This window comes from Pipra filicauda, unplaced genomic scaffold (assembly GCF_003945595.2).
Source record: "Pipra filicauda isolate LSUMZ 115617 unplaced genomic scaffold, ASM394559v2 scaffold40_size4127951_pilon, whole genome shotgun sequence".
NCBI classification, from domain to species: Eukaryota; Metazoa; Chordata; class Aves; order Passeriformes; family Pipridae; genus Pipra; species Pipra filicauda.
The window spans coordinates 1,775,621-1,800,102 of record NW_024104543.1 but is presented as its reverse complement, the minus strand read 5'-3'; the positions used below and the strand labels follow the sequence as shown (position 1 = coordinate 1,800,102).

The 24,482-nt window shown below is 36.1% G+C and overlaps 1 protein-coding gene across 50 annotated transcripts in view; it reads left to right on the top strand.

The window, feature by feature from the left end:
- The window catches only part of NRCAM (neuronal cell adhesion molecule), a 152,184-nt gene that overhangs the window by 79,372 nt on the left and 48,330 nt on the right, over positions 1–24,482 (top strand). For 22 of the 50 annotated variants that reach the window (XM_039385392.1, XM_039385388.1, XM_027710861.2 and 19 more), the window contains 10 exons: positions 5,993–6,181; positions 8,568–8,585; positions 10,975–11,080; positions 13,948–14,144; positions 15,019–15,141; positions 15,520–15,690; positions 16,134–16,190; positions 18,221–18,332; positions 20,633–20,817; positions 22,244–22,375. In XM_039385392.1, coding sequence (XP_039241326.1) covers positions 6,091–6,181; positions 8,568–8,585; positions 10,975–11,080; positions 13,948–14,144; positions 15,019–15,141; positions 15,520–15,690; positions 16,134–16,190; positions 18,221–18,332; positions 20,633–20,817; positions 22,244–22,375 — 1,192 coding nt within the window. In that variant the 5' untranslated portion in view covers positions 5,993–6,090. Of the gene's footprint in view, positions 1–5,992; positions 6,182–8,567; positions 8,586–10,974; positions 11,081–13,947; positions 14,145–15,018; positions 15,142–15,519; positions 15,691–16,133; positions 16,191–18,220; positions 18,333–20,632; positions 20,818–22,243; positions 22,376–24,482 lie in introns of those variants that run through there. The other 28 variants (XM_039385401.1, XM_039385395.1, XM_039385394.1 and 25 more) reach the window with 7 other exon arrangements.

Below are 24,482 nucleotides of genomic sequence, written 5' to 3'. Positions count from 1 at the left end.
CCAGTTAATAAACACATGAACTGAACTTGTAATGAAACAGACCAGACTTTAATGAATAACAAACCAGCTAGCAAGTCTTAATATAGGATTTTCTATGAAGGAGTTTCAAGGACTAAGTGGCTTTCCCGTGGTGGAAAATAGAGGATGAGAGTAGAGGGACTGGAAATTGTGTCTGATTGGTGGGAAGGAAGGAGACCACTGTGAATGCTGAAGTACAGCCTCTGAGCCAAAAGAATAATGCTGAGTGTAGGGGCAGTCCAAGAGCGTGACCAGGCTGATGATTTTTCACTGTATATAGAACTGCTAAGAATGTTTAGAGTGTGGCACATGGCTTGGCCATCTATCTGCCTTTGTCAAAAAAGCTTGAAAATTACTAAGTACATATAACCATCTAACATTAGTAAGTATCTGCAGCATCTCAATTAGTGATGAGGAGATCTTCTTGAATTCAGGACTTCTGTCTGCATAGTTTATTTTTCATCCAGTCCTCTTTGCATGAATGTTTCTACAGCACAAACAAAGCAATGGGCTTCAGCTTCATAAACAGGAGGTCACAGAAGATGATTTAGTATTCCCTGATGACTTTAAAGGCCAAAACTATCATAGACTGTGACAAACGAATAATTTGGAGGAAAGCAGTAGGGTGTTTTCAAGAAAAGTTCTAGAAGATGAGAAATAGTTCTAATTTGGTATACTTTTGGAAAATTTAAAAATTATTTCTTTTTATGGACACCTGTGTTCAGACACCCCAGAGCTATATGTCCTGTGGTAAGTAGATTAAGACTGGATAATTTACATCTAATAGGTAAGAGAATGATGGGGAAAGCAAGCCAATGGAAGTTGAATTGACTACACTTTTCAGGAGTGAATAGTACTCAGGTTTAACACACGTGTGGGTATTTAGTCTATTATGTCATGCTACCTCCATAAAAAACAGTTATAATAAAGGCAATACTCAAATAGCATTCTTGTTTCTATTAGTACTGTGTCCATGACACTTAGGTACTGTAACACTAAGTATGTTGTTATCTGTTTCTATTTGAAAGATTTTAAATTAAGTAATCATTTCCAATCAGAGTTTTTTATGTTACCTATTACTGCAAATGCCAGATAAGTTAAAAAAAGAAGTGTGAAATTCAAAACCAGTTGTTCAAAAATACTTTAAATCATTTTATTGATACTTGCATAGTTAGCATGGTTGTATAAAACACATAAGCCCTGTAAAGATCTTTCATTAAGTGATAAAGGTATTGCAGTTGTCCTCAAAAGAAAGTGTTTTGTTCTTTTTATTTATTAACCATCAACACTCTTTTCTATGTACAAGTCACTAAATACATTTACCTCATTTGAATTTGCTTTTCGTGATCTGTGGATATGTTTCTGTGGCTTCTTTGAAACAGATTTCCTTGAAAACTCTTTATTTTTTCCTATATTCTGATTGTATCTGTCTTTCACTATGATAAAAAATACAGGTATTAGACAAATTAAGCAGAGGGAGTGTTTTGCTCAGTACTAATTTTCCTCTAATTTTCAGTGTCTAACTTGTTCCCCATTAATTCAATCATGTCTATATAGAAGAGAATGCTTTTTTCCTAATGTGTATGAAATATTCCAGTTCTTCTGTCTTGCAATTTTATAACCCTTTCACATTTCTTACATTGGCCTTGGTTTTCATTCACATTTATAGAGGCCTTTTTGTCTTAAAATAATGTAATAGTAGAAATGCATAATCAGCTGATACATCAAATCTCTGTGAAACAATATTACATTTAGAAAATACTATCTTTAACTTTGCACTAGGTTGAATGTCAGTAAATACACTCCCTTACAGATCTTACATCCTAATAAAGAAATATTGCAGCACCACTTTAAAGTCAATTAAAGATCCCATGTGATTATGTTGAAGACAGCTAGAGGAAAAACATGTTCCCTCTGTCAACTGGAGCCTTAACTGATTCAACTTCGAAATGTCCATTGAGAATGTGTCTGTCTGTATTAATATCCCAATTAGGAATTAGTATTATTCAGTACTAGTATAGCACAGTAAAATATACTGAGGGGTTGCGGGTGTGTGTGCGTGGGTGTGGATCTACAATCCCAGATACTGTTCAATTGTTAACACTCTCTGTGGCAGATATTGACCTGATCCAATCCTAATTCTTCCAGACAGTGCCTGAACATGATTAAGGGAGTAGCATAGAGACTTCCTTCAGAGGGGAAGGATGTAACCTGTGATGTACCAGTGTCTTCTCTCAAGCAGCAATCAATAAGACAAGAGGAAACAGCCTGAAGTTGCTCCAGGGAAGGTTTAGATTGAATATTAGGAAAAATTTCTTCACTGAAACAATTATCAAGCAGTGGAACAATCAGGGAATTGGTTGAGTCGTCATCCCTGGAGGTATTTAAAAGACAAATGGATGTGGCACTTAGAAATATAGTTGGACTTGGCGGTGCTGGGTTGGACTTGATGATCTTAAACGTCTTTTCCAACCTGAACAATTCTGTGATTCATTTGCTCTTGAGCTGTTAAAATTAAGGAGAAGATCCTTGTCCCATTTTTATAGTATGAAAAGCAATCTTGGATTCTGCCTCCCAAATGATCCCTTCTGTATATATGCTGGGGTTTTTTTGTGTTTGCAAAGTATCTGGTTTTTTTGTTTATGTCCAAATGGTACCAGCGAAGAGACCACTGGAACCAAACTGTGTTTTGTGCTTCTCCGTGTAGTTTACCTCAGGCTCACTGGTGCTTCCATTCTTCCAGTTGTGCCTTTCTGTAGCTCATTTGTGAAAAGCAGTACTTTTTTTTTTTTTAAGTGAAAAAAGTTGGATCAAGTCTCACTTGATCCTTATCTTTTGTCATACATAAAACTCCTCCCTTTTGAAATCTGATATTATCCTTTGTGATAAAATATTACTATACTTTGCTTATACATTTTTACTTATTTGACTCCTGTTTACTATACTATAGCAAATGGGAGTCAAAGTTGTTTGTCACAATCAGCATCTCAGCAAGAAGCACAGGAGACATAACAAGTGACATTTTGTTAAGTACCTAAGGAGTATGTAGGTATAGAACATCTTATTTTTACAAATTGGTGAGTAGACTCCTGAACCAGCTGTCAAAATAAATATGTTTTCCTATGAAAAGGGTAGGACAAAATGTCTGAGTTACAAGAGATCTTAAATAAATCATCTGGAGGAAAAGGCAATCTGCTGTATAAATATTTCAAGTTTTGAAATTGAAGCCTTTACACTGATCGCTTAGAGGCCTGGCCTTATTTTGTAGTAGATAATATTATGTCAAAGCAATGTTTAGTTCTACTTAGCAGCTGTTGTATTCATAAGAAATTATGCCAGATTAAACCTTGAATATATTCAACAAGAGCACCCAGTTGTGCTGACAAACCTAAAAACGTTTTCAGTAATATGTTCTATCACAAACCATTTGGGCACATTGCCTCTCTGAGGAGTGGTAAAGTCAGTGTGCAGGCTCGGCTTTATAATTCCCGCTGCCTGCTGAATTCCCATAATATATCCAAATGTCCAAGCAGTAGATTCAATAGGTATCCTACTAGAACACTGCAGTAGCACAGGTATACAATGTGGGACATTTTCTCAAGGGTATTACTTTCCCAATCATTTTAATTGCACATGCCTGATTCACCACTGCTTGTGCATTCATTTGTACTTGTTCAAAGGAAATGCAATTGAATTTTAAAATACTCTCAAATCACTGCAATACTCATTTTACATGGTAAAAGAACAAGACAATAAATTGGATAATCAAGTTTTCTGGGTTTTGTAAGGAGAACTGAAATGTTGCTTGGAGAAGAAACAACAAAAGTCAAGCTTCACTTGTGGAATACTTCAAAGAGTATCCTATAAAACCTGGGTCAAACACGTTGTACAGAGAGGATACCTTGTTAATTGTAGTGATGCTGTAATGAGGAGATGACATAAAGATCAGGAGAACAGTGTGGAGAAGAGCAGACAGCTGTGGTTGGTGGAACAAAATCAGCTTTTCTGGAGAGCGCTTTGTTGCAGGAAACACTCTGGAGTGCTCTCAAGCACTCTCAATGGAAGCTCTTCTCCTTCCCCTTGCTCACTGCAGCAGGAATGTAATAAGTTATGTGTGCCAAAAATGGAATGAAGAACACTTCTCCCCTTCCCCAGCTGAACCCTCAGCAATTTAGAGTGCTCATTTAAAGTGTAATAAAATTCAGTTTGCTTTTCTAGGAAAGTTTGGGTATTTGTCATGCTTTCCTGTTGTATACCTTAAACCGGTATTTTGCCACCTTGTCTGTGAGTGCAGTTCCAGTTTGTAAAAATAATTATGCAAAGGCTAGAACTCTGGTATTCTCTCTTAGATGAGTTTTGTAATTTTTCTAATCTGCCATGACAAATAATTAGTTGTTACGTTACAGTATGCAGTACTATAGGTAGTTTTGAATGTGAATAAGCAATTTGTCCTCTACGGTGGTGCCCCAGTCAGCAGTTCCCAAGAGCTCCAAGGAGTAGCACATCTCTAGGACTCTAACCTGCTGGAAATATTTTGATTTTGAAACAAACATTTGTGTTATAGATAGTGGCAGTAAGAATCAGGGAGTTTGATGTGCTAGGTTAGGATGAGAGGTTGAGCTCTACACCTCAGTTCTGGTTTCCAGTTCCAGTCTCTGCTCAGAAGACTATACAAAGAGAAACACTGTTTACAGCAGCAATTAAGAGGCATAATTTCTTCTGTAATGTTAAGATTGAGGGAAATTCTTAGCATAGATGGGGTAAGTAACTTCAGAAAGCACAAATAACTCTTCATTTAAGATTGGTGAAGCAGCTGCTTCTTTGCAACTTAACTCTTTGTGGACTGGATAACATTGTGTTTCACATCTGTAGCCATAGCTGAGGAAGTGTTCTCTTCAAGGTGAATTAATGCTGATGACTGTTAACTTTCTGATCCATCTGGCATCTGGGAAGTAGTTTCTCAGCTGATGTCCATTTTCTGAGAACACATTGTGTAAGCATCATTTGGATTCTAAGGCTGTGTAGCTCTTTTTAGCTCACTGGTGATGCTGATGGGGCTTGCAAGCAGTTAGTTTTCACTCCTTTAATATTCTTGTAAGTTAGAGCTTGGTCCTAAATGCAGTAAAAATAAGAAGGGAGCCTGAATCATTCTGTGTGGCTAATGTGATCTCTCATGCTTGGTCAAGGAGGAAAATCTAGCACATTTCCAAGAACAGGTTTCCCTTAAGTTTCATTTCTGACATTCCATCACATAGGAAAGGAGAAGAGTGTTTGCTAATACGCTGACAGTTAATTAGATTTTGGTTTCAGGCTAGAAATGATAAATTTTGATGTTATCTATTTTGAGTGGAATCAAAATATCCAGGAATAGGAGCCTAGGTACAGTCCATAAGGTAGCACCTCAGCACCTTCATGAAGTCTTCTTGTGTACACTTCATGAAGTGTTCAGTGTACATCTGTGTATTAGAAAGAGTTCCAAAGCAGGGAAAAGCTGAGATACCTAACTCAAAGCTGCAGGAAGATCCTACAGTTTACTTAGCAGATTTGTGGCCAGACATGTTTTCATTGGAGTAGATGCCTAAATAACTCTTTCCAAGACTGGTGCAAAGTGATTGAAAGAGAAGCTAGGTGGGCCTTCAGAGCTTTAATCCACTAAATCTACTTCAGAGGACTATTATCTTTAGTATATACTCTTTTTTAACTAGCTGGACTGATGCTTTATCTTTCTTAGGAGAGGCATTTCTATTTCCATTCAATAAGATTATAGGAGTTGTTCAGTAGCTTCCTTAGGAAAGTGATATGATCTAGGTGTCCTAAGAACTTCTGGATTTCGTTAGAACATATGGTGCAACTATTACCCCTGAATATAGTATGTAGATTGCTTGTATTTCATAGTATTATTAAGATGTATGTGATCATTCAACTCTCCATTGCATCTCCATATTGTTATTCTTGTTTGTTTGTTTGCTTACAGGTTTCTTGTCTATATTTACATAACTATTGCAAGCTACCTGGTCTGATGAAGTTGAACTTCATTCTTCAAGTGTGATTTACTCAGTACAGCCTAAAATCATGATGAAAAAGAAGAGCATACCTGCAAGTAAACCTTTCTTGATCCTCTTTCTGTGCCAAATGATTTCTGCATTGGACGTACCTCTTGACTGTAAGTATTAACCTGCTAAATAAGTGTAGAATAATGGCAATTTAGTTAAATAATTTCTGTAGAAAGCTGAAGATAACTCCAACATGGAGCTAAATGTGGAGATAAACATTTCAATCAGGGCATTATGATTACGAATATTTACACTAATTTACTGAAAATTTTCAAAACCTGTGCAATAAAATGAGTTACATTGTTCACTTGAGAAGGTTTAACACAGGATTCTCACAGGATTCTACTTACACTTCAGTGTGCCTTTGTTGAACACATTATTTGACCAAAATTAAGAAGGGCAGAGAAGGCCAGCTAAATGCTAATTATTTGTGAAGTTAGGATCATACTGATAATTTGCTGAAAACCCCATGACAATTCTTAGTTGCTGTCATCAATCACCCTTACCTCCAGAGAAGAAGTTTGCAGGAGCTGCTACGTAAACTGGTAAAAGATTCAAATACCTAAAATTCAGATACTCAAAGCATCTTATTTTTTGATCCCAAAGGGTAAATTAGGCTCTTAGATTTCCTAAGCAGTGCCTGAAAACGGTTAAATACTTAACTTTAAGTTAAAAATATGTGCTGAGCAGGGAACTCCAGCATTGATTTGTGAGGAAGCATCTGAAAGAGAGGAAATCCCAAGATCTGAAGTTCTTGTCTAATATAAGACTGTGTTAGTGGGGAACCTTGAAGGTAGGGCTCCATGCTGAAAAGGAAGCAATCGTAGATGCTGCATTTTATAGTCCTAATAACTGATTTTATTAAATTATTCATGCTTTAGGTTGCTATTTTCTTTCTAAAATAAGCATGATCACATTTTCAGGATTCAGTGAACCATGTTGCATCTCATAGTGACTATTCATTTATTAAACTAATTACCAGGGAAGAGAACATTAGGGCTGGTGTTAAACTGATGGATTAATACATCAGTAAATTTGCCTGTGATTCTAATGTGCATGACTTTCTTTTACCCCCATGTTTGTGATACCTTCCTGCCTTCCACAAAGCATGTTTTTCTTTAATAATTTCAGTGACATAAATTGCAACTGCTTTGGTGGGTTCCCCCCCCATGCATTTTTACAAGCCTATCAAACCAGTGACCTGTATTTCTGTAACAAGATCAATATATTTGAATCACATCAAACTTGTGCTCTAAATGTCTTTAGAGCGATAAGCTTTGGTTTAAAGAGGGATTCAAAAGTTTTTTGAATTAATGTCTTATTTTCTAAACTTAATTTTTCTGCATAAATATCTTTACAGTCTGCAAATAGTGTTTTAAACCCCCATCTTGTAGTTTAGGAACTAATATAAATTGTGCACCACTCTAATATCTTTATCTATAGAGCAAGACTTCAGGTTAAATTTACCAGAAATGCATCAAGAGACAAAAATGAGTAGCTCTTTTAGATGTATCATTTTAGTTCTCTACTGAGAATTTAATTCCCTACTCCTTAATGCTTAATAACTTTGTTAGGTCTGATAAAGCCACATGCTTGAATTTTTATCCAAAACTAATATTAACAGAAATCGCATCTGTAATGATGTTATTGCTTTCATAAATAATGATGAGAATGGGCTCTGGGAGAGCACCTCAAGGGAAGGACATATATTTTCTGTAGGTCTTCCATAAATATCCACCGCAGAGACCTGGTGGTGAGAACACAGTTGATTAGTTGAACCTTTAGGTTTCATCCAGATTAGCAGTTCCTATTCTTTGCAGTTCATTAGTTCCTAGTCAGTGTCTCCTCAAAGCAGGTAAGGGATGACTGAAAATGTAGGTGACCCAAAGGCATTTGACCTGCTGTAATACATTATTGATAAAGAGACGTGTATGCAAAACATTTGAAGTAAGCAATAAAGATGTGACAGCTAAGATGATTTTTTTTGTTTTAGTTATTTTTCAAACCAAAAGGGGTTGCAAGTCTGTTGAGTAGAATTAGGTGCTTCTGTATTTACAAGAGTAATTTTAACCTGAAGCATTCTCTTTGTGATCGTATGAGTGGATTGATTTTGACTGCAACATGAGGGCAGTGCACTCCACTAATGTTGAATTGCTGTCTCCTCAATATTCGTGTTTTGTGTCCTTGCAAGACCAAAATCACATATCATGGTTGCCCTTAAAAAGTCAACATTTCAGAAAAGTTTCTCATACCATGAGCTTTGAGATAAATGTAGTAATAACTGACACAATGAAAACTGTAGCTGGGATTTCAGGCCTCCCTGCATGGCTTACAGTGCTAAATGTTTTAAATGTTTACTTTTTAATGGTGACCAATGTACTTGTCAGACATACTTATCTTCCCTCTCAAAATTGCTAATTTTCTTTTCACTAACAAATGTTTCTCTTTAATCTCCATTTGTCCATTCAACTGCTGATTCTGATGTGGAAATAAAAGCAAAACTTCTAGAAGAATGTAAGTTCCTCTTCACTAAAACTAGGCTGTGTGCTGCTGAAAAGTAATACTGATTGGTTTGCTGTATCTAGATGTTTTGTGCATGCAGTGTTCAGAAAGCAAACTACTGTACATAAATCAACATTCTAATATTCTGAAAAAATTAATTGTGTGGTTTTTGATGGTGTGCTATCTGAACATTAAAATATTTACTCAGTATCAGCATGTGCAGTGTTTTATGACTACTTTCAGGAGTAAATGTACTTGATAAAAAATAAATTCATTGGCATATATGTCTCATGGCCGGGCTTCGCGAACGAAGATTTGGGAAGGCTCTATCCACAATTGTTGCATGCACGTTGGTGACTTATGAGGCCAATACGAGACAGACATGTCCGATTGCAAAAGGCACAGCAGAAAGACTCCTTAGATGGTGTATTCTTTCTGCGTTGTCTTTTCTCCTCGAGGGTGATCCTGCGTGTGTTCTCAAAGGAGACAGCTGCGTTATAGATGGTGTGTCTCCAGGCCTATCGATTGGAGGCCAGAGTAGACCAGTTATGATGATCAATATGGCCAAGGCTGAGATGTTGTTTCAGGGAGTCCTTGTATCTTCTCTTTGGGGCTCCTCTCATGCGGCAGCCGGTGGCAAGTTCACCATAAAGCAAGATCTTAGGGAGGCGGTGGTCCTTCATCCTGGAGACGTGCCCTGCCCATCGCAGCTCTGTTCTCATCAACATGGCTTCTATACTTGTGATTGCTGCTTGCTCTAGAACAGGGCATATATGTACTTTTGTACTATTATACATATCTGAGTTGGAGATACTTTTATATCCATAGTGGATACAGTTATTTAAGTAGACCTCATATTTTTATGGCTTCTCCTAACTAAGCTCTAGTGTCATGGTTAATTCAATCAGTTTTAAGTGCAGTGCATAGCACAGGAATAGAGATTTCAGGTCTTTGATGTGCATCAGATGGAATATCCTGTGGGTTGGGCAGCGTTCATGTCATGTCCCTTTTCGGAGTGTATTTGCTTTTCCCAAGTAAGCATCTGGCAAGTATTGACCCTGAAATATGCCCCTGAGAGGAAAAGGGACTGTCTTCAAAGTGCCTCTAAAGAAATACACACAAAGGCATGATCATGTAAAAATACTTCCTCCCTCATTGCTCCTGCATGGCCTGTTCTGTTCTGCTTAGCTGCTGTATTTTGTTAATGATTTCATGATCTGAAGTTTTTTCCGTGGCTGTTTCTTGTCAGTACGGTTTTACAGAAGGCTACCTCTGTCTGTGCAACAGACTACTTTATATATTATGGTAGGGAAGACTTAAAGTAAAAATCCCAGTTTTACAATTTTAACTGGCTAGAAAGAGGCATGAGAATACAGCTAACTCTAGTGATTGAAATATTTTGTTCAAGTTGCTAGAAATTACCCCAAAGCAGTAGCATAGCTGGACAGGCAATTTACAACATTCAGACAGAGATGTTAATGGGCATGTTATTAAACAGATTCCTTTAGATGATGCTAAACTATAAACAGATGAATAATGTTGAGGAAGACACCTTTCTCACTATCTTAATATTGCAGACATGATATTTTTAATGCAAAAATCAGCATAGATATTGATAAAAGATTATAAATTACATTAAATAGGTAGGCACCAACTATTGTGTCAGGTGAATCAATTCTGTTCTGTGCTACTCATTCTAGAGTGCTTGACAAATTACAAATGTGGAATGTTTGTTTCTTCCAGGGCAATTCACAAGATTGACTAAATTCTTATTGGGTTCCTTATTGGGGAATCAGTACTTTACTTTTTCTACATGTTTACTTTATTTGGAAAGTAGGTACTATTTTTGTCATTTTTACAGAGTCTTTTAACACATTTTTTACTCCTGAAAAGTAGTTCCTAAAAGCATGCTTTATAGATTATGTTGAGCGTAATAAGTGTGTGAAAAGGGTTACACCCATAGAGAATTTGGAAATAAAAAAATATTTAGAAACACAAAGCAGTGTGTGTTTCTTTCCTTCTGTGTAGTAAAAAACATTTCATGAAGGTTTATGCCTTCCAACTCTTCATTTCAGATTGTTGGACTTAGAATTGGAGTGTCCTTTGGTTTTGTGGAAATCTGTTGGAATCTGAGGTATAGAAGTGACATTCATTAAACTTTTTGGCCAAGATCTTCACCCACAGTAAATCAGGATAGCTCAGTTGGGAGTTAGTATAGCTACACTGATTTACAAGGGTAGAGCACTTCAGCCTCCTGATACAAAGGATACTTTAATCCCATTCTTCTGTCACTGATTTGCTTGCTAATCACAATTCTGCTTTCTCTGTTTACAAAACTGGTTTGGTGATACTTTGAAAGCATTGTTAAATTCGTCTCTCTTTCTTATATTCCATAATGAAGTGTCACAACCTCCTACGATAACTCATCAATCTCCAAAAGATTACATTGTTGACCCTCGAGAGAATATTGTAATACAGTGTGAAGCCAAAGGAAAGCCACCTCCTAGGTTAGTAGCATTTTGTTTTGCTTTTGTTGGCCTAACAGCATGGAAGAACTAGGAGAAAATACTGTAACTTTTGTAAACTAACAAGATTATGTGTATGAATATGCTTGCACATGCAGAAACATGCATGCACCCCTACCTCTGTAATTTAGACAGCTACCAGATAGTGGTAAATTTGACTCTTCTCATATTTGACATTTAAAGTTTTCTGTATTAATCAAACAACCGTAGTATTTTCATTCTCAAAGCTCTACCAATAAAATAATAAACAATTATTTGAACAGTAGATAGGTAAATGCCCATGGAATACACAAAGAGACATGCCGTACTATGAACTGGATCACATTCCAGATTTAAGCATTGTCTTTAAGGACAATGGACGTTGAGTGAATTCAGAGTAACACTAATAAATTCACATTTAATGTTTTGTAAATCATTCTGGTTTTTGAGGCTCATCTTGGAATACATTTTGTCAGAATATAATGTGTATCAGTTTTAATGTTCAGTAGCCTTGATTTACCAAGAGTATTTAATAGCCTTAAGTTTTGGTTTTGACAGAAATGGTAGCCCTCTACATAGATCAGATTCCTGATCTTTGTCCATTTTAAGGTTCTCTTTAAATTTAAGATCCTCTTTCAGGGTCTTTAAATACTTAAAAACTATTCATTTCAAGACACTGAGTACCTGTACTGGAAACAGCAATAGCCATGATACATTCTGGCACTGTTAGTATCTGCCTCTGATTTCAGAGACTATGAACATAGAAATGTGCATCTCTCTGTGCTCAGCAATGTTATGCTACAACTTACTAGCAAGGTCAGTCTATAACTGTTCATTCAGACACAGACAGAGCTCATTAAATGTACTTCTTCTGGATAACCAGGCTTTTTGGTACATTATTCCTGCTGGTTGCCTTGGCATCCTGGTCATTATCATGCTGGGCAGCAGAATGGGGAAGATGGAGATTGTCTGGGATATTCTCACCCTTTCTAGTGTTCCATTAATGATAGGAGTGCCACAGATCTGCTGTGTTTACCAGCACTTTAATTTAGCTGGCCCAATGCCATTTTTAAGAGTCTGGGTGTTGACCTGGAGGATCAGATGATTATTGTGCACTTTGGGACAACCGTATTGCTTCTTCAGATGTTTCTCTTGAATGTCTTTTTTGGTTGGAATTACCTGAGAAAAAAGGATGCTGTCTGTGAGACTAACTAACCTGAGCTGTGTGCTAGTGCTCAGCAGCTGTGTGCTGCTCTACATCCTCATTTTCCCCATCAAACCTGTAGCTGTCTTTGTTCCCCTACTACAGAGGAAGAGACAGGATTTTGGTACAGAATTTTTTCATGAGTTTTACAAGCTTGTGCTTAGTCTTCTTTATTTTTCAAGATATGACATCCAATTAATTTATATCAATAGTTAGTCTGGTCCATCAGTCCTGATAACCTGCAAATGCATATTGGAACTTGATCTGCTCAAAAGCTCTGAATTTGAACTTTCTCAGCCCACGGTGTGAATTGGTTGTTAGAACAAGGCAGCTTCTTATTGGTGAGAGCATCTGGCATAAAGGTTTATGGATGTGCTTCTTGAGCAGCAAAGACTCTGACTTTCCCGTTTCTCAAATTCAGGGGTTTGTACCACATATGCTACCTCTCAATTGAAGCTACATTACAATTTCCCGCATCCTTCAGTTATTGGTAGCAGAGGATTACAGAAACCCCACTTTCTGAAGCTTCTTTCACAAGGTGTTATAAAAGAGGTTTGCTGTTGGTTCGCTGTGCCTGCTAGTCCTCCCAAAAACGCTGCAGTGTGATGCAGTGCTGCTGGTCAGGTCTAGTTCTGTCTCCCACCACAAAGTGCAAATAGCATGTCTGCATGCTGCAGAAGGTCAGTGTACAGTGTGAGTCCCTTAGAATTTCAGCTTTTCCAGTACCATTTAAGTTTCCATTTTAGGAGGCATTCTAACCGGTAAGCACATAGACTGTGCTTAAGATTCTGAAGCAAAAGTGTAACAAGTATGAAAGCTGCTCTTTACAGCATTTGAACCTGTGAGCACTCAGCACTTCACAGGCATTGGTCTAGTTTTCTATGACTATACTTTTGACCATTAACAGAGCATATATAAGAAATTGGTGTTTACAGTAGTCTAAGTTGCAGATTGTGAATCTCTGCTTCTTTACAATTTTTTTGTGGGTTCTATTAGTCTTCATTTTTAGTGACTACTTTTATACTTGCTTTGAGTAGCACCAGCATAAATTTACTAGATTAATTATTAGCTATCAGACTATATAATTTCGTTTAAAGAGTCATGATTGGTTGTGTTATAATAGTGAAAAGAAATCAAACTCACCACATAGTCTTTAATTCATTTGCATAACTTCAAAATTACCAAACCAATTAAAAGAAATGGTCTTCTGCTGGGGCCTGAGATGGCACATTTCAGCCCAGAGCAAGACAGGTTTACAGGTGCTTTCAACAATAGGTTTTATAATGGAAATGCTAATGCAGCTTTAGCAGTATCAGTTCTTGCAGATGTTACTGCATCATTTTTATCAGAAACGAAATCAGTTCCTTTCCATGTATGATTAACCTCAGAATCCTTTAATGTATTTTTTAAAAAAAAAACACATTGACTTTGAAATGGCTCCTGTTAACAAGTTCAGCCAAAACCTTTTATCTTAAAACATTGCCCAATTTCTCATATTAAAAGTGCTGTATTACGTCATTAGCTCATTTATTTTGGAAGAAGTCTTATTTATCTGCTAAAGAAGAAATAACATGCATTTTTTGGTGACTACTTTTTTTCTTATTTTCATACAATCTACAAAAGGCAGCTCAAGAAGAAATTTTTCTTTTTGTTTTTATTATTTTAGCTTCTCCTGGACACGCAATGGAACTCATTTTGATATAGATAAAGATGCACAGGTAACAATGAAACCAAATTCAGGGACCCTTGTCATAAATATTATGAATGGTGGGAAGGCAGAAGCATATGAAGGAGTATACCAGTGTACAGCAAGGAATGAACGAGGAGCAGCCATTTCCAACAATATTGTTATAAGGCCTTCTAGTAAGTAAAGCTCTTAATTTTCAGAAAATGTGAAACACTTTGGTTTTCTTATTTTCTTATGAACTTTTTGCCTTTTTGTTTTCCTGTCTTAAAAATTTAATCATCAAAGTGATTTTGTTAAAAGTTACTGTCGCTTTTCTGATACTTAGATTTAATACTGTATTGCATGTTCTCTCAAATATTTTTTTAGAAAATTTAATAACTTGGGTTTTTTTCTTAGTACATCTAGATGACCTATCATATTTAAAACTGATTTGTATATATGACACTACTATTAAAATAAAATATTTAAATCCTTAGTGCACGTCATTGCTGATGACAATTTTTATTCTTTTTACAAAGCCTGTGTTCCACAGTTTTTGTAATAGCTTTACTACAGAACAGATTGGGACTAAAAAGAAGATAAGGCTAAAAAATTTTTATTAATGGTGGACCGTTTTTGCAGCTTTTTATGTGCTTTTTAATCTCAGATTAGTTTTTCAAGCTTCTCAGCTTAAAATGTACTGTTCTTACGTTTTAATAGAACTGCATGTATAATATTGTTTCAAGAAGGTCTGCTCCTTCTAATTTAGTACATCATTTTTTTTTTCATTATCATAGTTAAAACTTTTCAAGTTACTGTTATAAAACCTTTTGTGAGAAGGCAAAATTATTTGAATCATTTGATTATACTTTCAGCAAATCAATGCTGCACTTTTTTTCCAGAAAACATAAAAAAAGAACAAAAATTAAATCTTTAGTAAATGTGACAGGACTTAACATTTCGATGCATGTACTTCTTCTGTTTTTCTGGAATATTATGTGCATTTTCCCATAAATTTTGGAGGTTTTGTCAATCCATACTTTGTGTGTGTGTTAAAATTACTTTCTGTAGGATCGCCTTTGTGGACCAAAGAAAAACTAGAACCACATCAGGTTCGCGAAGGTGATTCACTAGTACTGCACTGCAGACCTCCTGTTGGCTTACCACCACCTATAATATTTTGGATGGATAATGGTGAGTTTGGTTTTTATGCAGAAGTAGTTTACTTTTTGCAGTTTTTCTGCATAGTAGATCATTGTTTACTTACCAAGACCAGATGGTGGAGTTTCCCTGTAAGTTAAAATTCAGAGAATTTCCATTTCTGTAGAAATGAAGAAACAAGCAGACATACAGCCCAAAAGCATGAAGTCAAAAGCAGCTGGAGATCTTCATGTAAGTTGTAGATTAACCCACTGGGGAAGAATGGGAAGACAGGGGAACTTGCTGGGAAACTTAGAAATGTCTGTATGTACAAAGCCACAAACAGTGTAATTGAGCAAATGTGGAGTCTGCAGATCATAATAATGGAGTGTGTATTATAATTGAGATAAATGTGTCCTTGTTTTCCCTTAGCTTTCCAAAGGCTGCCTCAAAGTGAAAGAGTTTCACAAGGTCTAAATGGAGATCTTTATTTTTCTAATGTACAACCAGAAGACACCCGGGAGGACTATATCTGCTATGCAAGATTTAATCATACACAAACTATACAGCAGAAACAACCCATTTCTGTAAAAGTATTTTCATGTAGGTATTGCATTACCTAATTACATATTTATGTAGTATTTATCCAGAGTTCTCAAGTTATATGCTGACTTTAAGTAGTGTTACGCTAGGGAATGTTGTCATTTTAATTCTAAATAAGAAATTGTTCTACTGTATAAACTTGGGCAATGTAATCTCCAATTTTCTTGACATTTTAAAAGCTACCATTTTTCCCTTTATAAGGCTTTGTCTTCTGAAAAAATGTTTTGTAAGATTTGAAATATAGAAAAAATACCATGTAAAAAATAAGTTTTCAGATGGTTTTCCAATGCAATAATATAAAGTTATTATGAATATTGTAACTATTGAAACAAATTAATCAATCATTTGATTAACTCACCGTGGCCATATCATCATCTTTTGATTCCCAGAACTTTTATTTATCCCTCTTGTATGCATTCTTCATGATATTCTGTTTATTTCAGTGGATTCATTGAATGACACTATAGCTGCTAATTTGAGTGACACTGATATTTATGGTGGTGAGTTACACTGGTCCCCACTGATACTCCCTGTTTCACAGTAGCATTTAGTTAACTAACCTCACCTCCATGGCTACTTAACCTTTTACTCCCTTTTCAGTTTCTAATAAAGGTATCAATTAGTGCTGGTGATAATATATACTTTAGGAAGGGACTGCACAGTGTGATCCTTTTAAATATTTAATTTTTCAATGTTATTGTAACATATGGCTCATAAAAAATATAAATGCTTATTATAAATGAGTCCTTTCACACTGGGGCAGATTTTAAAAATGGTCTAGTTGATTGCTTCTATACTGTGTTGCTTTTTCTTCTTTTTCCTCCAATTTACCAAGTAGTTTGATAGTTCATTATCACTAGGACTATTCACTATCATATGTTGCATAACAAATAACAACAATTAAGCATTTAACAGATGCACTTCACATTTAATATCTTATTGTATGTACCATTCATTTTTATCTTAATTCATGAGCGTGAAACTGGAATTAATAAAAATCTGAACACTTTAATACTATCTGTATAAATAACTATGTAGGAGTAAGATGACTTTCGTTTGCTTGGTGTTTAAACTGGTCTTCCCATTAATTTATGTTGAATTGTCTTTTGTATATTGTGCCTTAAATCCTCCCAAACAGGCCTGTGTATGTTTAGCGAGGCTGACTTTGGAGCACCACTGATTCTGTAACACTTGAGGTTCTAGACTCTCCACTTGATATTGTGTGATGTAGAAAATAATTGATAATTTACTCTATTTTGTCTTTTTCCTTGTCAAATGGGGCTCTGTACATATTAAACCATAACTTACGTAAATCCAAAATAAAACATGGGCACAGAATATTTTACTTCTCTGCATAAAACTTACATGTTATTCAGGAGGAACAAACAAGAAATAAATACCTGAATACAAAACAATATATTAACTACAATTAGTTAGGAAAATACTGTTCAATTGGGTCACAACTCAGAAACACCGGGGTAATACTTCTGAATTTTCATAGTCTCAAAATATGAGATAGATTAGTTGTTGCTGTGACTATCAGCTGCATTCTTGACTCTAGACTTCCCCTTTCTCTCAACAATGTTTTTTGTGTACTAGTTTTTAAGAAATTCACAGCACATACTGTATTTAAAATCGTATTTATGTTAATCTGTCAGTAAATCCCGTACCCTAACAAACTTAGAGTTTATTGTGTTTCTAATCACATTAAAAAAAAATAAAAATTACTGTAATGTTTCAGATTGCTACTGCACTTCAGAGCAATTTAATCCTATATAGTAAATTGCTATAAGAGAAAATTAGAGGATGCTCAGAAAACACTCTATGATTACAGAAAACACTCTTATTTTGACTTCCGTAAAGGCACAGGAAATACTATAATACTTCAAAAGCCAACAGAGTATAATGTCATAAATTGGTCTTATATTTATAGCTGCCTATTTACTGTAGTTATTTCTTACAGGTTAATCAATGGTTCTTTATTACAAGACTGGGGAAATGCTTGAATTAAAGTTAAATATACAGCAAGAGGAAAATACAAAGCTTCTGAAACCACATCTCACATTGTCTAGAAAGTATTAAAACATATTACAAAGCAGGGCATACCTTTCATCCCCTTGGTTTATATTTTTGAGTAAAATAGATTTGCTTTATTTTTATGGAAGCCCAGAAATTTTTGGTAACTTTGAGTCTTGCACTGTGCCTCACACTAGTGGCTTATTTAATAATAATAATTCTGCTGAAGTGAATAGGGGCTGCTTACGATTAAGGCTGCATAGTTGTCTATGCAAAAGCTTTGTATCAGTTGCTCCTGTCTTTAATAATAACATTTTTCATGTATATGTTCAAAATTGTGGCATTTAACAGATATGTTATGTCTGTCAAAACCTAATGTGTTGAGCTCTGTAGTTGTGTTACACAATGACTTAAATGGCCAATGTAGAGCATAATCTGTCCAAAATGTGAGAATAGATGTATGCACTTGATCAGTATTGAGAGAAATTAATTATTTGAATTTTTCTTGTTTCAGCGAAGCCAGTTACAGAGAGGCAGCCAGTTCTTCTAACACCTACAGGTAGCACGAGTACCAAAGTGGAACTCAGAGGAAATGTGCTTTTGTTGGAGTGCATTGCAGCAGGATTGTGAGTTACTTTTTAGATAGGTGTTTTTTTTCTAAATAGAAATACAGAAACAGAGGGAAACCTTTCAGAGATGCTTAAAATGTTACTGCTGTATAAGCTTATGTGTTTCAAAGAAGCAGAAGTGTAGAATGGAAAGAGCTGTACTGAGGAAATCCTCCATTTACTTGGGGATCAGCAGACTTTAAAACTGATTATGAACATATGTATGACCTCTGCCTTCTCAGATTCTCAAACCCTATGCACAGGATACGGGTTATACTGTTGGTTTTAAAGGACACAAGCAAGAAATGCCATAGGGTGAAGTCAGGCAAATATGCGAAGAATTGCTCTCAGGAATACAGCCTCTGTTTTTTTCCTAAGTTTGCAATCATTAGGCTCTCAAATTATATAAAAATAGACATGATTTTACTGTTCTAATCTGAGAAAGCTTCTTATATATGCTAGTAATTACTTAGTAGATCAGCTAGATGGGAGTTGTTAAAAGATATCTTCAGCTCCTTACATCAAATTTCTCATTGTAATTGAGTTTAATTGGTACTTGTTTCTTCAATGCAATGCAAGTTTGCTTCTGCTGGTTATTGGGCAAGAAGAAAATTACTAAAGAGCAATTTAACTTCATTAATTAGGTTGATCTTAAGTTAGTTTCAGGAAGAAATCTGAGAATAGATTGCTTAGAAATAGAAAATCCTCAGTACCTGTTTCAGGAACTGTAAATGTGTTTACAGTGCACAAAGGCATATAATGCAGAGGGCTCTGACTTAGCCATGAGGAAAGCCAGTAACTGTAAATCATGCACTACAGCATCATGCACATGTGTTCACTTGCATAAGCTCTAGAGGGCTTCTCATGCACACTTGACACAGTTTGATAGGAGCATCGGTGCATTGTTTCTGTCTCAGCTGTGATCTGCTCAGGTGATTGCACCAGCAGCACCAGCAAAACCATGACCGTGAGTAGCATCAGCTCAGGTAATCTTTGTCTGCAATATGGTTACATGCTTTTTGACAGCCCTTCAATAAAAGTATTTGGTGATCCAAACACAGGTAAAATGGCTGGATAAAACCCATGAAAAATATAGAGTATTATACAGGTTAGTGTCTTTAGCTGTCATGTAATTAAAAAAAAAAAATAATTCACTGAGGGAATACTTGTCCACAAAGGGTCAGATGCATATTTTTTTTAAAACAACTATTCCTAATTACGGACACCATAAATAAGTGTCTGTGTTATAAAATCTGTGATATTAGACTGCTAAGGGACTATTTGCCTAGAGTCATTACTATTTGGAAGAGGACATTCTACTCAGTAAGAGTAGAACACCTTCTAATTTCTTGTAATTTTAAAAATATATCTCCATGTGTTTGAACAACTTTTCAGCTTCAGTGGACAACTGGGGGCATAACCAAGGTTTAGACATGGTGCAGTGACAAGTAGCTATACTTGACTCAGCACTTTCATTTTTTTCTTTATTTCTCATAAGAAATATTTCTATCTGCTTACAGCTCTGCTGTAAAATTTATGATGTTCATGAAGCATTAGGATATTGCTCACACTAAGGACAATTATAAACTTGTCATTATCTAGAAGCTACCTTTAAAAACACCTTAAGCATCAATTTAATAGTAGAAGCACAATGAGATTTGAAACTTGTCTTCATTTATCAACTATCAGGTATTTTAAATTAATCAGCAGACAAATGTATTCTGTAATTATTACTCCTATGAACAGATGGCCATTGACAGTGTTAGTGAAGCTTGTCATTTCCTAGAAACAAATGCTGGCATATTTTTCATATTTGTTGCATGAGCCCCTGAATCTGGGTAAAGGCTCTCGAAATCACAGAATATGCTGAGTTGGAAGGGGCCGCTAAGAATCATCAAGTCGAACCCCTAGCCCTGCACAGGACCATTCCCAAGAGTCACACCATGTGCCTGAGAGTATCATCCAAACACTTCTTGAACTCTGTCGGGCTTGGTGCTGTAACCACTTCCCTGGGGAGCCTGTTCCATCACCCAACCACCCTCTGGGTGAAGAGAACTTTTTTCTAATCACCAACCTAAACCTCCCTGACACAACTTCAGGCCATTCCCCTGGGTCCTGTCACTGGTCACCACAGAGAAGAGATCAGTATCTACCCCTCCTTTTCCCCTCATAAGGAAGTTGTAGACTGCAGTGAGGTCTCCCCTCAGTCTCCTCCAGGCGTTAACATACTAAAACATATGTTAAAAAAAATTAATTATTGAAGTCTTATCTTCCTTTTCTTCAATCCCTAAATTTGGTCTGTGCTTCTGCTTCTCCAGACCCACACCGGTAATCCGCTGGATTAAAGAGGGTGGGGAACTGCCAGCCAACAGAACATTTTTTGAAAATTTTAAGAAAACTCTAAAGATTATAGATGTTTCTGAAGCTGACTCTGGGAACTACAAGTGTATAGCAAGAAATACACTGGGTTCAGTTCATCATGTCATTTCAGTAACCGTGAAAGGTAAGACTAAAGTTATCATTAATGTAATATTGTCAAATATACAGAATACAAGACTGAAGTGGGCTTTCTAGGATGAAGTACACCTGAAAGGATAAATGATAATGGTTAAAAAATACCCTGAGGAAACAATCATTAAACCATCTGAATTCTAGTACTGGAAGGACTATCTCTAATCTCTTTTTCATTTTTTAATGTTCTTTTATAAAGCATCAGACTAAATTGTTATTGTACTGTAACAGTAGTAAGATAATTCATTAGTTTGCACCAGTACTACATTTATTTTAGATCCTTTGATTTTCTGTCATTAGACTACTTCTTTCTCTTGTTTTTATATTTTTCTCCCCATCCCTCTTCATCATCTCTTTCTTAATTTCTCCATTTTTTTTTCTGCACACCATTCATATAGCCCAGATTCTTTCTTTTTTATTTTACTATCATCTTACAGTCTTATATTCTTCCTTTTTCTCTCTTAACTGACATTTCTGAGTTTCTATCTTCATGGTTTTTTACTCAAAATGATACCTTACTAGTTCTAAAATCATTTACAATGTTTGTCTAAACAGGAATTGTAAGTATGTTGTGAATACCATGAAACAAAAACCTGTAATGGCAGCTAATTAGTCATTGAAATAATCAGTTGTAGTGCTTACTTTGCATGCTAAATAGCCCTTTACTGTGTTGTAGATCAGCATCATTTTATGACCACATCAAACCTCCTTTTTAAGAGAAGTTTCATTTTCTGTTTGCATCTGTCCCTCAATCCAAAGTCTGAAATTTAATTGCAAGATGCAATAACATATGCTCTTTGTGGTTATTTATTGTAAAAAGAATGGAGAAATAGTTGGATATCTTTTATTACGGGCAGTGTTCCACCCATTCTGACCTCAATGTGTTTTCATCTTTCTCAGGTAAACATCTGACCCCACTGCAATCATCCATTGAATTTAGTGAGACCAAGGGTTTTTCCATTTCTAAATTTCACCCTTGACACGAAATCTTTTTGTATAGTCAAACCTAAATTCATTTCTAACAGCCTAACTATTGTGAGCATGGATATCTCTGAAATTAATCAAAATACCACTGCAGTCTCTGCAGATGCCATACTCAGATAAATTTTGCTTGCTTCAGGAAAGGCAAGTTAGATTCAAAGCAGGCAACCCTAAGTGAAAGACAACCCTTGTTGTTTGTATCAGAATTTTAATGCAATAGGTAGTGAATAGCTCAGTTTAGCCAATGTATAATCTACCAGTTAGTCCTTGGGTATCACATAGAGAGAGATATAGGTACATATGTATATAAAGTGACAGTATAGGTGTAAGTCTGTATCTACACATACCTTGTTTGAATTATCTTCTGGTTACTGTCTTTATGACTGTCTGTACATAATTTTGGAAAATGATTGCTGTCTTTCTCTTCTTAAAACCAGCTGCCCCATACTGGATAACAGCACCCAGAAACTTGGTCTTGTCTCCTGGAGAAGATGGGACATTGATCTGCAGAGCTAATGGCAACCCAAAGCCTAGTATAAGCTGGTTAGCAAATGGCGTTCCCATAGCAAGTAAGATTCTTAATTACCTTACAGGAGCATGAATAAGAAAATATGAGGAATATATGAGGTTTTTCAAATATAAGTGAAGAGCCTGTATATGAGTAGTTTTTGCCCGACAGGTAATACTAAATTATAAAATATGTGGTAAAAATACTGTGGTTCATGAAAGTGGAACAACAAAATGTGCCCCTAACGTGTTTGAGAGCACTAAAATGTATAAGCATACCCCATTTTGATCTGTCTAGTGTTCTGCTGGTAAGTATCTTTGTGGAGTTCAGGTGGTAGTAACAAAGCTGTGACATTTGTCCTTTTCACAAAGCCATTGCTGGGGTGTAATTTTTACTTATGTGTTTGTGTGGCAGTCATGTCTGCTAGATCGCTCCTTTGGTGCCCACTGCAACTCTAATGTTGTCTAGGAGTCCTGAATGTGACATAAAAGATCAAGTCCTCACATTTGTGGATATACAGAGCACTTGTAGGATTTGCAGGATTTGCAGTACACTGCAGGATTTGCAGCTTAGCATATGTTTGAGCCTTCCAGGCTTCATTACTAAGAAGCTGCAGCAGCAAAACTGACTGAATGTGTCAGCAACTACCTGGCAAACAGCTTGTGCCAAGAAGGTGTCAAAGAAAAGGAACCCCTAAGGCAGTGGAACGGCTGTTTCTGTGTACATGGATACAAAAAGGAGGCCTGAATTGATAATTGAGTCACTTAATTGTCCTTACACGGGCAATGCTGTATGACAAACACAAGGTAGCCACTATATATAGCACAACTTTACTTGGGAAGGACTTGCTGGAGGACACTGCAGGGTGTGCACTCAGGATGCCCTGTGCCGCAAAGTCACGCTTGGTTCTTCTAGCTTTACCCTTCCTCATTCACAGAACATTAGTATAAAAACAGACTGCCCTGTTGGCTCATGAGAGACAATGTACTCTAAAATAGTAGTCTCTGCTTACCTGTTTAAAGTATGACAGTGTCACTTTCAGAAGTTTAGGAGTTAAGTCTGTTGATGAAGCAATGTCACCCAGTTTGGGACATGGAGAAGGATCGTCTACAGTCAAATCTAGGAAATAGCAACAGGTAAATGAGAACCCTCAATAGATACATTTGAAGTATTTGGTATACAAGTGAGATTAAATTTAATTGGTTATTTAGCAAATAACCTGTTTCATGAATCCTAATTAAATGTAAGTTGAGATCTCTAGCCTGAGATTTAAAATGACAAGTTTCCATTGGTTAAATACGTCACGTAAGCTGACATTAACCACCTCATCAAACAGTGGTTTGACAGGAAAACAGGAAAGTAGCAATGTAGTTTTGTATTGTGTATATTTATACATAAATATATCATAGTGTATGCCTTATCACAGAAGTTCAGTACCTGTCTTTCACTTTCCTTTCTGGATTTTTGGTGTTCTCCTCTTCCTTTGCTGTTTTCTACATATTTACCATTCACTTTTTGTTTGTTTGTTTGGAGGAGATTTTTATCCTGCTTTCCCGGTAGTTTTAACTTATTTCAGACCTCCTGACTAGTAAAATCCTTTTCACCTGGCTGTGAGAGTCACCTTTGCCTTGCACTACTTCCTTGTCAAAGCTGTAGGACATGCTGTTCAAATGACAGACAAGTATATTTTCCAGAAAAGCAGTGATGTGTTCTGCATTCTTGCAGGGTAGCAGTAAAATCGGGGTTTTCAGAAGCAGCTGCAGGATGCCACCAAATTTTCCAAATACAAGGGCAGCGTATATTGGCTGGCTGGCCTTGAGGAATCAGTACACAGAGTCTTGTTGAAGGGAACTCAATAAAAATTAAAGACTTTAATTAAATTACCCACTCAAACTCAGTAGGGGGAAAAAAAAAGGAAAGAAGACTGGAAATAAACAAGTGAGTAGCTCAGCCTTATGAGAAAGGTCACTTTCACTGCTGAGAAAAGCTGAAGTTTTATCCACCTTAAATCTTTAAGTGCAAGATGATTGGATGCTCCAGTACAGTGCATCTGTCAGCACATCTAAGAGAAGCATCATAGTCGCAGAAAGTGCAGTTCTTAAAATTCTTGTGATTATTTCTTATTCTGAATTATCAAAAGCTGTTCTGGAAACTCCCAAGTACAGTGG